The sequence below is a fragment of the Rhinolophus sinicus genome, chromosome 2 (assembly GCF_057876585.1).
Source record: "Rhinolophus sinicus isolate RSI-liver-muscle chromosome 2, RSI-T2T, whole genome shotgun sequence".
NCBI classification, from domain to species: Eukaryota; Metazoa; Chordata; class Mammalia; order Chiroptera; family Rhinolophidae; genus Rhinolophus; species Rhinolophus sinicus.
This window is the reverse complement of record NC_142502.1, coordinates 2,260,322-2,274,199: the sequence shown is the minus strand read 5'-3', so window position 1 is coordinate 2,274,199 and position 13,878 is coordinate 2,260,322. Positions and strand designations below refer to the sequence as shown.

The 13,878-nt window shown below is 50.3% G+C and overlaps 1 protein-coding gene across 6 annotated transcripts in view; it reads right to left on the bottom strand.

The window, feature by feature from the left end:
• RPS6KA2 (ribosomal protein S6 kinase A2) overlaps nt 1–13,878 on the bottom strand; it is a 299,783-nt gene that overhangs the window by 134,654 nt on the left and 151,251 nt on the right. Inside the window, exon 1 of one of the 6 annotated variants that reach the window (XM_074333815.2) lies at nt 9,319–9,632. The exons of the other annotated variants lie outside the window; for them this stretch is intronic. Within the exon in view, the coding sequence (XP_074189916.1) occupies nt 9,319–9,417 (99 nt within the window). The 5' untranslated portion in view covers nt 9,418–9,632. Of the gene's footprint in view, nt 1–9,318; nt 9,633–13,878 lie in introns of those variants that run through there. 6 annotated transcript variants of the gene reach the window in all.

Genomic DNA, 13,878 nt, shown 5'->3' with positions numbered 1-13,878 from the left:
CGCACTTCACAGAGAACGGCCATGTAGGACAGAGTGTGGGAATGGTCTTGACAGTCAGTCCTGGCTGTACCTGGACATGGAGCCACCGGAGTCCAGCCTGATGTGGCCCAGACCTGCCACACGATGGTTCAGGAAGGTTTTGTACAAACGCACGTGTGACGACCAAGTCCTGAACTAGCACGGAGGAGTCGTCGGGTCCGCACAGATGACACTGGTGGGAGGACGGAGGGAGGCCCGGCATATTCTGCCCCAACAGCAGAGGGAGCATGGAGCTCCCGAGCCCTGGCCTGGCCTGCAGAAGGACACGTGATGCAGAGAACTCTCCGAAACGCCAGAACATCACAGGAATGCGTGCCGAGCCCACAACACAGGGGAGAACTCTTCCGGTCGTCTCTCCGTCCAACACACTACCCTCCCCTTAGATGCGATTTTGGACACGAACCACCCAATAGGCTGGACTCAGGGCCAGCGCACTGCACTCCAGCCTCGGCCATTCAGCAAAGGACATTTACCCTCCCCGCGTCCCACAGATCCTCCCGTCCAAATCCGAGAGCTCAAGGGCTGGAGTCCTCCAAAGAAAGAGATGACTCTGAACCCAACCGGCAGATGAGCTCAGAGCAAGGTGGGCTGGGTGTGGACAGAGAGCAGGGTGCAGGGCCATGGGCTGATAACAGCCCCGAAGGACAGACGGTCAGGGGAGGGAGGACTCGTGGGGTAGAAAGTGACACGAGGGAGGGTCCACAGATGGACCAGGCTGGGGTGCAGGCTAAGGAGTGATGACAGAAGAGCCATCTCATAGGTGGTGAGAGGTGCTGTTTAGCTGGCGCAGCTGGGTGGGAGGTGGAGATGTTAACACGGAAACACAGGGCCGCTCCTGACCTCCCATGACGGTTTGGACAAAGGTCCATCACCCTATTAAGCGTAGGTTCTGTCAGGGTCGGGATGGCGTCTCAAACACACACCTCTTCTCCATCCCTCACCCACATAGAGAATGACTACAGCCCGTTTATTGTAACAAGTCACTGTCACTTCCTTAAATCGATCACTGGAGTTCTACCCCCTACCGGGGGTCAGGGGAGTCACCAAGCTCAGCAACACACAGGGTGTCACAGGAAACAGGAAGACATGCTGGTGGGGATTTAAGCCAAAGGCCTGAATACTTACACCCACTGCAGTGCCCCCTGAGCGTGTTGGGGAGCTCGGCCTCTCAGCGCCCACATAGCGGGCCGGCCGGACATCTGTGTTCACTTCTCAGTTGGGGTGCACCCTACAAAGTCTTGACTGAGTCACACATCAACTTTCATGCCTTCTCTCTTTGCTGAGGTCTATAAATACAGGAGTCCTGCTCACCCCATGCGGTTCCCGGGTTCTCCGGGATGAAGGCCACTCGCTAGAATTGCTCCTTTATTCCAGCGCCCATCTTCCCTGCTCCCCCACGAGACCACAAACCAAGTGAATGCAAGGAGCCCACCATGCTCTAAAAATAATGTCTGTTCTGCTTTGTTTGCCTGGTTTCCTGTCCTTACTGTATCTTCAAAGTCAACCAGAGTCACTATGGCAAGTCACAGAACGAGAGTGTCTCTGGTGGCACCTCGCACGTCAGCCACGTGGGCCATGGGATGTGATGCACCAGCATCTCCAGCGTTTCACTGACAGCCGTGCAAACGGGATGCCTGGTGGGTGCTGCAGGGTGGGCACACTTCCAGGGGCCCCTGCAACCTCTGCCGGCTGGGCCTCTGCTTTTCCAGCCCCGTGCCATCTCCTGTCACACAAACAGTCTAAGGCATCTCTCCCCTCCTCTGGGGTTACTCACATTTCTGGGTTTTTACATCCTTAGAAAGAGACTGTCCACACTATACTTTGGATGTAAAAATACATGTGGCTATTAATATTGTGTCTAACCTTAGTTCTAGAGAGTTTGCAATTATCCTGGGTCAGGAAATGATCAAATTGGGACCGTCAACGAATGAGCAATTTTTTAAGTAGGCACTAGAGCATTTCTACCAAACCATTCCAAAATAAGTCTTTCGAAGGCAAGTCCCCCATCCTTTTCCCTGAAAAATTCGGCCACACATTTTAATGAGTAAACACTGTGAGTCTGTGGGTCTTGGGCAGGATGGTGTGGCCGGGATGTCACACCACAAAGCATGTCACAGCTCACGCTGACCGCACAGACACGCCAAGGCAGGTCCCAGCCTCGAGTTCTGGTTAGTGTCCAGCTGACAATGCCAAGGCTGGGAAACGGGGCAGAAGAATCGATCCAGGGAAGCCTGTTTTTCTTAGTTTGTCAATCTTATTTAGAACCTTTTCTTTGGCCACTGGAGGAAACGTGCAGCCAACAACCTAAACGTCCATCCTCCGATTCATGTTTCAGAAACTTACGCATTTCACACAGGACAGCAGGATAGCCAAAAGAAAAAACCAATTCTTTTCTGTAAGAAGCCAGATACTTTCTGCCAGCTCCTCACCCCTCCCACAATGAGCTAGGGGGCTGACCCCAGGAACAGCAGGAACCCCATTCTCTGCTTCACAAGAGCCACTATCTCCCTGAATTATGTTTAAAATGGCAGCAGTGTAGATCAAATCTTCACTCTCGGGAAACTTAACAGAGTTACAACCTAGGAAAAGCTGGCTTCGTGGTGATAATACTAATTAGAAACAGATGTGTCCTCAGAAGGTGAGGAAGAGGAGGCTATCAAGAGGAAGACCTCCCCCTGCCCCGTTCCCCCCCACACAATATAGTGCAAAACCCCACAGACAGGGTCCAAGCAAAGCCAGCTTGGTGTAACGCCACAGAAGGTGAAGTGCAAACTCTTCCCTGACAAGGCACAGGCCGCGTTTGTAGCATCCGGTCACTTGAGGTCAGCATTATGTGGTCATCCCGGATTTGTAGCTGAGGAGACAGAAGGATGAAGTGGCCTCTGAGGCCGATGCCAGGCAGGACGAGGGAACATGAGGGACCAGGACGGGCGGTCAGCAAGCTCGGGCATGTCCAACGCAGGGAGCTCCGTGGGGGTGGGGGACAGGAACACAGCCTGTGGGTCGTGGGGACTTTTGCAAATGAACCCTGTGGACAAGAAGTGGCTGCCGAGTACCTGTGGTTGTGATCAAGCAGGGCTCTCTGCTCAGTGCTGGTCCTGGATGCCCTTTAATGGTCTCAACCAACACATGCAAATGACCCACAAAATATGTGCTGTTCTGATGCTGGCTGGGGACGTAAGAAGCTTTTTTTCAAGGGACCACTAAGGTGGGGGAGGGCTTGAGCCAACGTAAGGAGGAAGCGTGGGGAGTTATGGGCCAGGGAGTGTGTGTGTGGGGGGTGGTCAGTGATGGAAATGTACTAAGAGGGCCCGCTGATTCCTCCCAAAGTGACCGACCAGGGTTCTTGTGGAAGGAAGGTCAGGGTCACCAGACATCACCCAGGGGATGGTGGGGATGAGGAATGTGATCAGACGTGGAGGGTGGGGGTCCTCTCTGAACCGACTCAGCAGGATTCTTGCTAAAACTGGGTGCTGCATGTCCTGCAAGGACCACAGAGAAGCTCAAGGTCAGGGCCTGGTGGAGAAGGGGTCAGGTGACGCTGAGTAAAGCTGCTGGAGGACAGTCTTCCTCAGTGCACATCCCGGCGGTGCCAAGCCCTGCTCTTGCTTCGTGACAAATCACAGCAGTATGGCTCCCGCACAGTCACCCTGTGTGCCCTGGTGTGCAGGTCCTCACACTTAATTATAGCTGCACTCCATGACGTCGCCTCAGCCAACACGTCAGCAGCAAAGGCTTCTGACACAGCTGCACATTCTATACGATGAACCAGACTGTACACCGAATAGATTTGTGTCTGAGCCATTTGCTTCATTAAAGTCACACTGTAGCTTAAGACTATTTGTTGGTCATTCCACTTGAGTGTAATGTAATAGCTTTTACCGGTGTAAATGTATTAGCAAACATACAATCACAGCAGTGGGGAAATGCAACGCAACATAAGCCAGTGTCCTCAGGAGTAAAAGGAGAGCATTCTAGAGAACGCTGTTTGTGCTGGGCTAGCTTTGCTTATAAACAAGCACAGAGCCTGGGAGAAGTATTTCTGGCTAAGCAGCGGGCAGCCCTCCTCTCCAGACAGAACGAACTCATCTTCGGTCTCCCCACATTTCAAAGGGGCACATCCCACTGCAGCCCAGCCCCAAATGCACTGAGCGACCCACACCACACCGCTGCTGTGCCCCGTTCTTCATCTGTCTGCTCAAGCACCAGGGCCCCTGTCCCCACCCCTCCCTGTCTCAGGGAGTGCAGATGTCCATCTCCCATTATTAATTTGCCACAGCTAAGACACTGCCCCCACCCACCCCCAGCATGCAAGACAGCGTGAAATCCCGGGGAATCAGTAAGTCAGAGGAAGTGCAGAAACACTCCGCTTCCTCACTAACTGAGCTTTCATGTCAGTCTCTGCTTCTGAAGGCATGAAACATACAACCACATAGTCACTGTTGCATCGAGGCGTGTGCTAGAGGAGACGGCACACGGGGTTACTGAAAGAATGGGTAGAGGGGATGAAGAAAGAAGAAGGGCTGAAATCTCAGTATTTTTGGCAGTCTTCTCACATATATTTGAATAAGCAGCAATACTCTGGGACGTTTACTTGGATGTAAGGAGAGAAAGTATGTAACGAACTTGCAAAGATAAGGCGTACCACAGAAACAGTGACCACAAATAAGGAATGTGATTTAGGGTCTTTAAAATGGTGATACACAAATTAAATAGTCACTAATATGCACCATTTATTGTGGTCCTCTCTGATTTTTTTTGGTCCTGTTGCCCTAAAGTCCAATAAAAATCAAGATTAACATAGAATTCCTTTGGGTGCATGTATTGAAAGTACCTGAAAATTATTTTAATTAGAAATGGTTTTCCTGGAAAGCACCCAACATCCAGAAGAAGAGCTTTACCTATCAAACACCAAGAAAAAGCCTTAATGTTTAACTTTCCAGGAAGCCTTTTTTTCCATGACTGGAGCCAGCACTGCTCACAATATTTGCTAAGAGTCCCTTTATTTTAGTAGGACACCATGTTTCTCTTAAGAAGGGGGAAGCAGTTAAAATACATTCATATGTACATACAGATAGCATTTGGTTATCTGCAACCACGAGAGATAAAAAAGACTTGACAATTGACACCATGATGCTACTCCAGTGATGGCAGAGACGTCTCAGGATTTCACCCTACAAAGCAGTCTTGCATTTCCGTTTTGGCCTCTCTCGCTAGATGTTAAGTTCATTGAGGGCAAGGCTCCCGCCCTTCCACTCCAATCGCTCAGCACAACACATGTGGGATATGCTCATTTTTCTGAGTGTGCAACAAATGAGCACATATAGAAATAAATGAAATTCTTCTTCCACTAACAGTTTACCACGATCAATATCCCATGTAAAAACTTCCATTTTGTTCTTCTTACACGCCCCCAATCATCTTTCAGTAAAAATGTCAACAACAGGTGAAATAATAGGTAATGGAAGAGAACCAAGCCCGACCTTGCTATCCCCAAACTAAATAACCATTCCCCAAATGAAGTACTTTGGGTATTGATATCTGTAGGAAATTGGTAGATAAATTGTACCCTGAGTAAATCATATCACTTTTCATTCATTGAAAACCTATAAACCCTCCTAGCCACCTCTCTCAACTCTCCCCAGCCCCCCAGCCAGGCTTGGAATCTTGCAGGTCCGGTCTTTGGTGGCTTTCCCGGAGTCCTGAAGGTGAGGTGGGGGAGGATTCCTTCTGGAAGATCTGCTAAGTTGGGACACTGGTGCTGGCATTTCCTGGCTCTCGAAGCCGCCTTAGCTCATGCTGCCACGGCGAGAGCACCTGCATGGCGATGCGTTCGCAGATCAGGACAGCTGACTCACGGGCGACGTGCAGGCTACGGAAGAGGAACACTGACATCCCGGGACGTGCTTTACCAATATCCACAGCTAACAATGATTGACTAGCGTTTTTATCATCCAGACTCCATGTTAAGTCTTTACATATGGTAGCTCATAACTGTCCTGTCGATCCTATGACGTGGGGACTATTATCACCCCATTCCACAGGGGAGGAAAAGGAGGCTCACAGAGTTTAAGAAACCGCCCTGCTCGAGAAAGGTAGAGCTGAGAATCCAATTCAAGTGCACCTGATGCAAAGCCCAAATCTGCCAGAACTTTCTAACTTCCAGAAAAGGCTCTCTAGCATAATTTTAGGTTGTGGAGCATATTCCAAAATACCTCAGAGAGTGATTTCTTTTTTAAAATGACAGTAGCCCTCCTTCCTGTCTCGTCTAATACATGGTAAACTCCAATACCCACACGACCGAAATGGCTAAAATTAAAAATAGATAGCATTTGCTCTTACATTAAAAACTTCCTTTAAAATATTTTAGGAGTAGGAGCATAATAAGCAAGTCATTCTGCTTCCCCAGACCCCGTTTTCTCATGTGTGAAATGGACTGACGAGTGAGGCAATGGTTACACCTTCCAGCTAGGGGCTGGTTCTTAGCCAGTGTTGGCAATGACCTGAAACCACAGCTTTCCTGTGGGTGAGAGTCTAGCAGCCCCTGAACCTGGACACTTTTCCGGGGTGTGTACATGGCAGTGTATGCAAGGCATCCGATTCCCTTTAGAAAGCCTGAGACCATTCTTGCCAGAGTCAATTATGTAGCCATCTCACCTGCTGCAATGCTGATACACCACAAAAATATTTAAGCTGTAATTCATAAACAGTTCCCAAATCTGATTAAGTAACCTGCCTTCTCTGGTGGTTAGAGTTTACCAAATGTTGGGTTCTTGATGTACAGTTACTTTTAAACTCAAGTATGAAAACATAAATCTCTCTGTGAAAGTCTTTTTAATAAAATGATACTATTTTAAACTTACAGTAACTACTGTTACTTTCCTGTTTGTGTCACTAGATTTTGAATTTCAAATAACATTTTTGAAAGTCTCCGTGTATATTTTAAAATATAAATTTCACAGAAACAATAAAACCTTTTTTTTTTTAAACAGAATGTGTTTTCTTTTTTATTAGTCCAAACAGAGGAATTACACATCTTTGTTAAGTGCTCCGTATGTCCTATTTCTCACCTTCAAACTATTGACAGACCTTCCCTCCTAAATTTGACATTTTTTTTGACAGGTGATTCTTAGGCTATAATCTGCTGTGAATATACAAACGAATAGGCAGGCTTCTGTGGAAAAAGATGGGGAGGCAGCTGGGCAGGGATATGGAATTTACTGGACTGAGGCACAGGGTCAGACCCCACAGGTTGGGACACAACGACTCCAGGCATTCTGAGTCTTGTATTTTTTTGGAGCTACAATGCCCAGAAAAGGGCTGAACCCACAGCAGGTTCTCCATAAACACGTGCAGAATAAATTGGTTGGTAAGCTTCCAGCAAGACCCTCCATTTCTCAGGGCTTTTCCGCCTAGAATAGAATGAGGATAGTAAAACATGCCTGCCCAGATTTTCACAAGTACCAACCAACAGAAGCTGGCAAGGACACGTGCAGTGATCAGAGCATGGGCCAGTGATGCTCATCTTTATTAGGGCTTCACCCAGCACCCAGCACCGCCTCTGGGTCAGATGGAGTGCTCACTGATTACGTACCCACAGACTGCATTTCTTTCTAGACAATTTGACCTTCTGCGTATCTGATGGTTTACTAATGGTTTTTAGATACTTAGTTTTCACAATGAAAAAATCTCATTTCTCTCCCCTCCCACTCTTGGCTCCCATTATATTTTCTGAGGCACTTCCACAACCCAGTTCTCCTTTTTGAACCGTAACATGGGGGTGGGGGGGAGGATGGGGGGGAGTGTATCCTCCCCCACCCCCCCCATGGGTTCGCCCGGTGCCTTCCTGAACATGCCAGGAGCTGGGTCACACGTGTGCCTCCCCTTGGAAAGAACAATAAATGGAAAGTGACGAGGAGCTGTATAATAATAAACCTGGTGTTTTGATGACTAAAAACTTATCAGGTATAAAGGTAAATACTGTTCTGAGTTTCTGTTCTTGTCAACTTTAGCTTTTGAAAGTGCATAAGACGCAGGAAAAATGACTTACTTCAATGAACTTAGGTTTAATTTCTGTCAGCCTGAGGTTTAAAGCAAGCCCTCCTCCATTATTTGATTAATAGTTGCATTTGTTTGAAAAGACATTTTACCGTCAGAAACCAGCCACAAAGACCCTTTCCAGTACTTTAAATTCTGATTTACTGATACCATAACAGAAACTTTTTAAATAAGTAATTCCCTGTTGCTTTCATGTCTATTGCTGAGCTTTGCTTTAAGATCTCTTAATTACAGAATCCATGCCTGTAGCTCATATCATGGCAGCTGCAACAAAGAACACCAAGATGAAAAATGTGGCATTGTTCCAATTGATTTGACTTCATTAAAACAGACACGCCAGAAACCTCCATAGGTGCCCGCCTTGTGGCAAAGCCAAGGGCACCGTTGAAGGAAATCCCTACCGTTGTGTCATAAGCCCCCCCCCCCCCCGCCCCCTCTGCCACAATGTATCTTTTTCACTTGAATGTATTTCACCATTTTGTCATCTGTAGCTTCAACAATACAATTCGGACACTGGGATGAAGATAAGATTTGATTGTTGAAGAAAGAAGGAAAACACATTACAGTACCAACTGTCCACAGATGACTTTGGAAATCTGAAGATGACAAGACGAGGGACAGGAGAAAAGGACATGATTTTCAGGGTTCCCTGGGTTTCAGGACGAATCCCTACGAAACACAGAGCGGCAGGGGCATTGCATGAGCACCTTTCAGACGGGCTGGAGTCGATTGTGTTGCTGCAATTTTTTTTCATCATTTTTCGTTAATTCTACACCGATTGAAATACTCGAAGGATCTGCCCCGTGGAGTAGTACTTGTGTGGCTCCGGCTACTGTAACACAAACCCCATCAACATGAGCAGAGGGCAGGGCTGGGGGGTCCAGCAGAGGGGGCTTCTGAGGTGCCAACCTGAGCGGCCGCCTAGCCTTCCTCATCCAGCTGACTACCCAAATCCTGCTGTGACCGTGGAACAAAATTAGTTAGAAATTCAGCAGGGGCAGAGTTTAGTCCCCGCGGAGAACCGAGGACCAGTCCAGTTATTACTAGTAAGTCCCAACGATAACGTTCGATGTTAGGAAACCGGGACCAGCTCTCAAATAACTTTCACTCCCTGACATGCGTCTGCGGGCACAGTGCATGTGACAATGGGAAGGGCTCGGACGGCCCCGGGACCCGCGGCGGGGACCGGGAACCTGCGTGCGTGAAGGCAAAAGCATTTACCTCGAGCCGACTTAGACTGGAGCTCTTGGAGCGCGATTTCTTGCGCAGGTACACGGAGAAGAACCTGCGCACGGTGAACTTCTTCATGCTCAGCTCCATCACCCCGCGCCCAGCCGGGAGCAGCCGCAGGGCCGGAGGACGCGCATCCCCGGCGCATCCCAGGCGCGGAGGTTAGGTCCGTGGGCTGGCGCGCGTGGCCAGGGAGCGCGGCGCTGCGGCCAGCCGCGCGGGGCGTAGGCTGCGGGCACAAAGGGCAGGCCAAGCGGGCCACCGCGGTCGGGGCCGCGATCCCTCCTCCTCCACCTCCTACTGCTGCCGCCGCCCGGCGAGGACCAGGCAGCCCCGCCCCGGCCCGCCCCACCCGCCGCCACTACCACCAATCAGCGCCCGCAGCTCCAGGCGCTCCGAGCAACCAGCTCCAAGCAACCCCGCCCCGCCCCGCCCCCGGCTACTACTGCCAATCGGCGTCCGCCGCCACGCCCAGCCACGCCCACCTTCTCCCTCTCCTCCACTACCACCAATTAGCGCCCACCGCTCCACTGCTCCAGGCATCACTCCTCCCCCTCCTCCTCCTCTTCCCCCCTCCCTCCGAGTAGTCCGCGCTCGGAGAGGCCCGCTTTGCCTCCGCTCCGCCCACCGCACCCAGCCAATCAGCGCCCGCCGTGGAGCATGCCTAATAAGCCGGGGCGCTGCGCAGCACCACACAGGGACGGTAGTGCCGGGACTCTGCTACGCCGGTCGCGTGTTCTCTGTTTTCCTCCAGTGGCCTACTAGGCTTTTTTTCTACTTTAGGAGGTGTCGTTATGTTTTCCTTCCCTAAAACATCCTTTTACTCACTTTGGCACAATGCTGTTCTGTGCCGAACAAAACTTTGCTGATGAGCAAACACTTCTAGAAGGTGGAACAAAATCGGGAATACGTGCACTCTGCACCTCTCCCCGATCCAGCCCCATGACCCTTTCCTCGCTCCAGGTCCTGCAGCCCCAGCGCCCCGATAGGGGAGTCCACCCGTCACTAGCCCCACGTGGTCGGGACGCCGGCAGCCAGCTGGGAAGCCGCCCTTGGCAATGGTTGGAGAACAAAGACACATCCGTTCACCTTGACCTCCGACTCCATATATAGAAAATTATCCAAGGGATGACCTATCAGGGCCTGCACAGACAGTGTCCTGAGACAGGACTCTCAGAGGCCAGCGGCTGGCTGTGGGTCTGCAAGAGATTTGCCTGAAAGGGAAATATTTTTTTTTTTTTTTACAAATGCAGTCCCAGATAGGCAGGCGGGCTCTGTGCAGCCTGTCCTGTTTCACTCGTGTGCAATGTCCACCTGTGGAGTTTATGTTTAAGATAGGGTCAGCCGATCTCATTAGCATACTGCCACCAGCTGCTGAAAGGTCCCGAAACAGTTATGTGGTGTTGCTCAGACTGAAAATCCATGTGTCATGCTATGCCCTTGGCTAGATCAAAAGTTGTATTAATACCTGTGATAGGGGAGCAGCCAGATGACTCAGTTGGTTAGAGTGCAAGCTCTGAACAACAGGGTTGCAGGTTCGATTCCCACATGGGCCAGTGAGCTGCACCCTCCACAACTAGATTGAAGACAGCAACTTGGAGCTGATGGGCCCTGGAGAAACACACTGTACCCCAATATTCCCCAATAAAAAAAATAATAACCTGTGATAGACTATCTTTGCTGAAGTGAGTAAAGAGGGACCCCAATAAGAGTTCATGCTGCACCCAGGTCACAGGTGACGCCAGATGGCTCTCGGGGATTCATGGATGCCGCATGCTCCGTGGTGACAAGCACCGAGTTCGGTGTCAGGAGGCTGGTGCTGCCACCTCTTTGCTTGGTGAACTTGAGTTCACCGGCATGTTTTGTGTTCCCACCGCAAATGTCTAAGGTAAAACTATGCCAGTGAAAACCGGTTCCTGTTTCCCTGGAGGGTTCTGGTGGAGGGCGATTATTCCGACTTTGGGAACCAGCTTCTTACCACCCTGTGTCCACCACCCTCACCCAACCATTACCCCATACCACTCAGGCATCCCTGCTCTAAGCACACAGGCTGTGCCACGTTGCTGTTCTGACAGACACTGGACATCTGGCTGGTCACCAGCAAGGGATGAGGGAGGGCACATCTCCTTCAAGCTTCACTGCGGGGAGTGGGTCCAACTTACTGGCCAGGAGTACCATATGCCAGTTACGCCAGCTCAAGGCAAAAGGCTTGGAGCAGGCATAAATCCAGGCTGCATTTTACAACAAGAGCACCTGACCTGGTGTGACAGAGCCGGAAAGGAGACGTCTTATGGGACATTCATGACTCTCCAAAATTTGTACAACAAAACTGTTCTATTGTACTTGGACACCTCAAAAGAAAAAAGAAAAAAAGCTTTCATATTTCAACTGTGTAATTCATTTCTTTGCTAGAACAAATCTGTTTGCCTTTGTCTGCGCTGGTAAAACAGAGGTATGTCAACATCCCTAGCAGTCACCTACCACCATTCCATGTGCTTATACAATGAAACCCTCCAGGCCACCACATCTGGCGTCGGTCTCAGGACCCACTTGAAGCTGGGCCCAAATGATCCTTACCAAACACTGGAGAAGAAAATGTGAACTTCACAAAGGCTGGTGCCCAGAGTGGGTGGAGGGGCTTGGAGAGAAGACACAGAGTTCTATAGACCCCTGGTTATCTCCAGTTTCTCTCTGACTTAGGCACCTAAGTGTGTGACTGAACTCCATGGCTGCTGCGTGTAGAGTCCCGGCATGACCAGTGCACATTCAGTTTAGTCCACCCAATGGCTATGGGTCACCTCCTAGCTCTTGGCACTGTGCTTGGCATCAGGAACGCAAAACAAAGGTGACATGGCTCCTGACCTCCACATGTCCACAGTCGTGTGGCAGAGAGGGGGAGTGGACAGACAAACGCAATGCAGTTTTATGAAATGTGAAGAAACATAAGAAAATGCTATGTGAACAGAGATAAGAAAGAAGTCCATTCTAACTGGAGAAGCGCAGGAGGAGCTGGCATTTGGGGTGACCCCTGGGGTTAAGGAGATGTTTTCTGAGCAGGCAGGGTCCCAGGCTGCCGAGAAGTTAGAACAGGATTTCGTGACTGATTAATAAAAAAGTAAAAGTTAAAGTTCCTACCAAATGCTCCAGATACAGGAGGTATAAAATTTCAAAATTTCAAGGGCAAATGATTATGTCAATCAAAGGAGATGCTGAGAGCCTGTTCCCCACGCGGGGGACTTCCACCGGCTCTGAGAACACACAGTGTCCTGGACACTGCAGGAGTGGATGCTTTTGTCAGGAAGGTGACTGAAGCAGAGCATGCGGTCGCAGCCTTCCCTCTCCTCCCCTCAAAGGCCTAGGAACGGGTGTCGCCTCCCTTATTTTAAACCCCACCACGAGACCTGTGACCTGCTGGGGACATGGCAGCTTAGGTCTGGCATCTGGAGGAGAGAGCAAGGATGGACGTCTCTCAGGGAGGCCCAGAGGGGCTGCTCATTGAGCGGACCTGTATTCACAGGGCCTGTGTCAGGCAGGACACAGGACAGTTTCCTACAGACCAGAAGTGACCACGCAGGACGGGGGCCAGTCTGGAAGTGTCTGAAACCCTGTCGGGAGCAGAAATGTGTGTGCAGCACCAGGCCCAGAGAAGAATTCTACGTGACCCCCAAACCGAGGGCCCTCTGTCTTGTAAGTGGGCTGCAGCCTGGGGCGGGAGTTTTCAGTCACAAAAACCTTGGAAGAGGACACGACAGTTCTCCCTGAGAGAAAGGGTCAGGCTGGGCTCAGGGATGGGGGCCAGCGCACTTGGGAGCAACGCAAGTAAATTTCTCTATGCCTTATCTCTCCTCTCCTCCATGAAAGGGACCCTGCAGGCTGCCAGTGTGACGACGGGAACTCAAGCCAGGCAAAGAGGACACGTCTGAGTTGGATCAGTCCCTTGGATGGGAAATCCCAATTTCTTAATCAAGTTTTAAAACTTAAAACAAATGTGACAGTGGGAAGAAAAGCTAGAAATTCACAAGCGTCCTTCCGTCGTTTGCTCCACAAATACTGAAGGGTGTGTTTTGATCTGATCACAGGCCAGGTTTGTTCAACAAACCAGTTACACCTGGATGCAGTGAGAGAGGAGAAGGAGGAGTCAAGGTTGGTGTCCAGGTTACATCACAGAGATTCCATTTTGACAGCCGGCAGGGCCCCAGAGGACAGGAGCCCACCCACCCGTGTGTGGGCGCCTCGCAGGGCTGAGCCTTCAGTGAGAGGCTGGGCTACCATAACCCCCTGCAGACATGACCCAACTCTGGCACTAAGGGGGTGTGACAAGTGTGCCCTGGGATTCGTGAGCCCAGGCAGCCCTTACATAAGCTGTGGCTTCGATCACTCTCACTCTCTGTGCAATCCAAAAACAACAACAACAGTTGGAGCTGAGAATTTCAAGGAGCCTCAAGTTGTTCTTAAACCAGGTTCCTAGTAAAGATGCACATGAAATCCAGGCTTCAGAGAATTCCTGGGATACAGTTCGGGGCTCCCAGTTACTGAAAATGCAGTTCACAA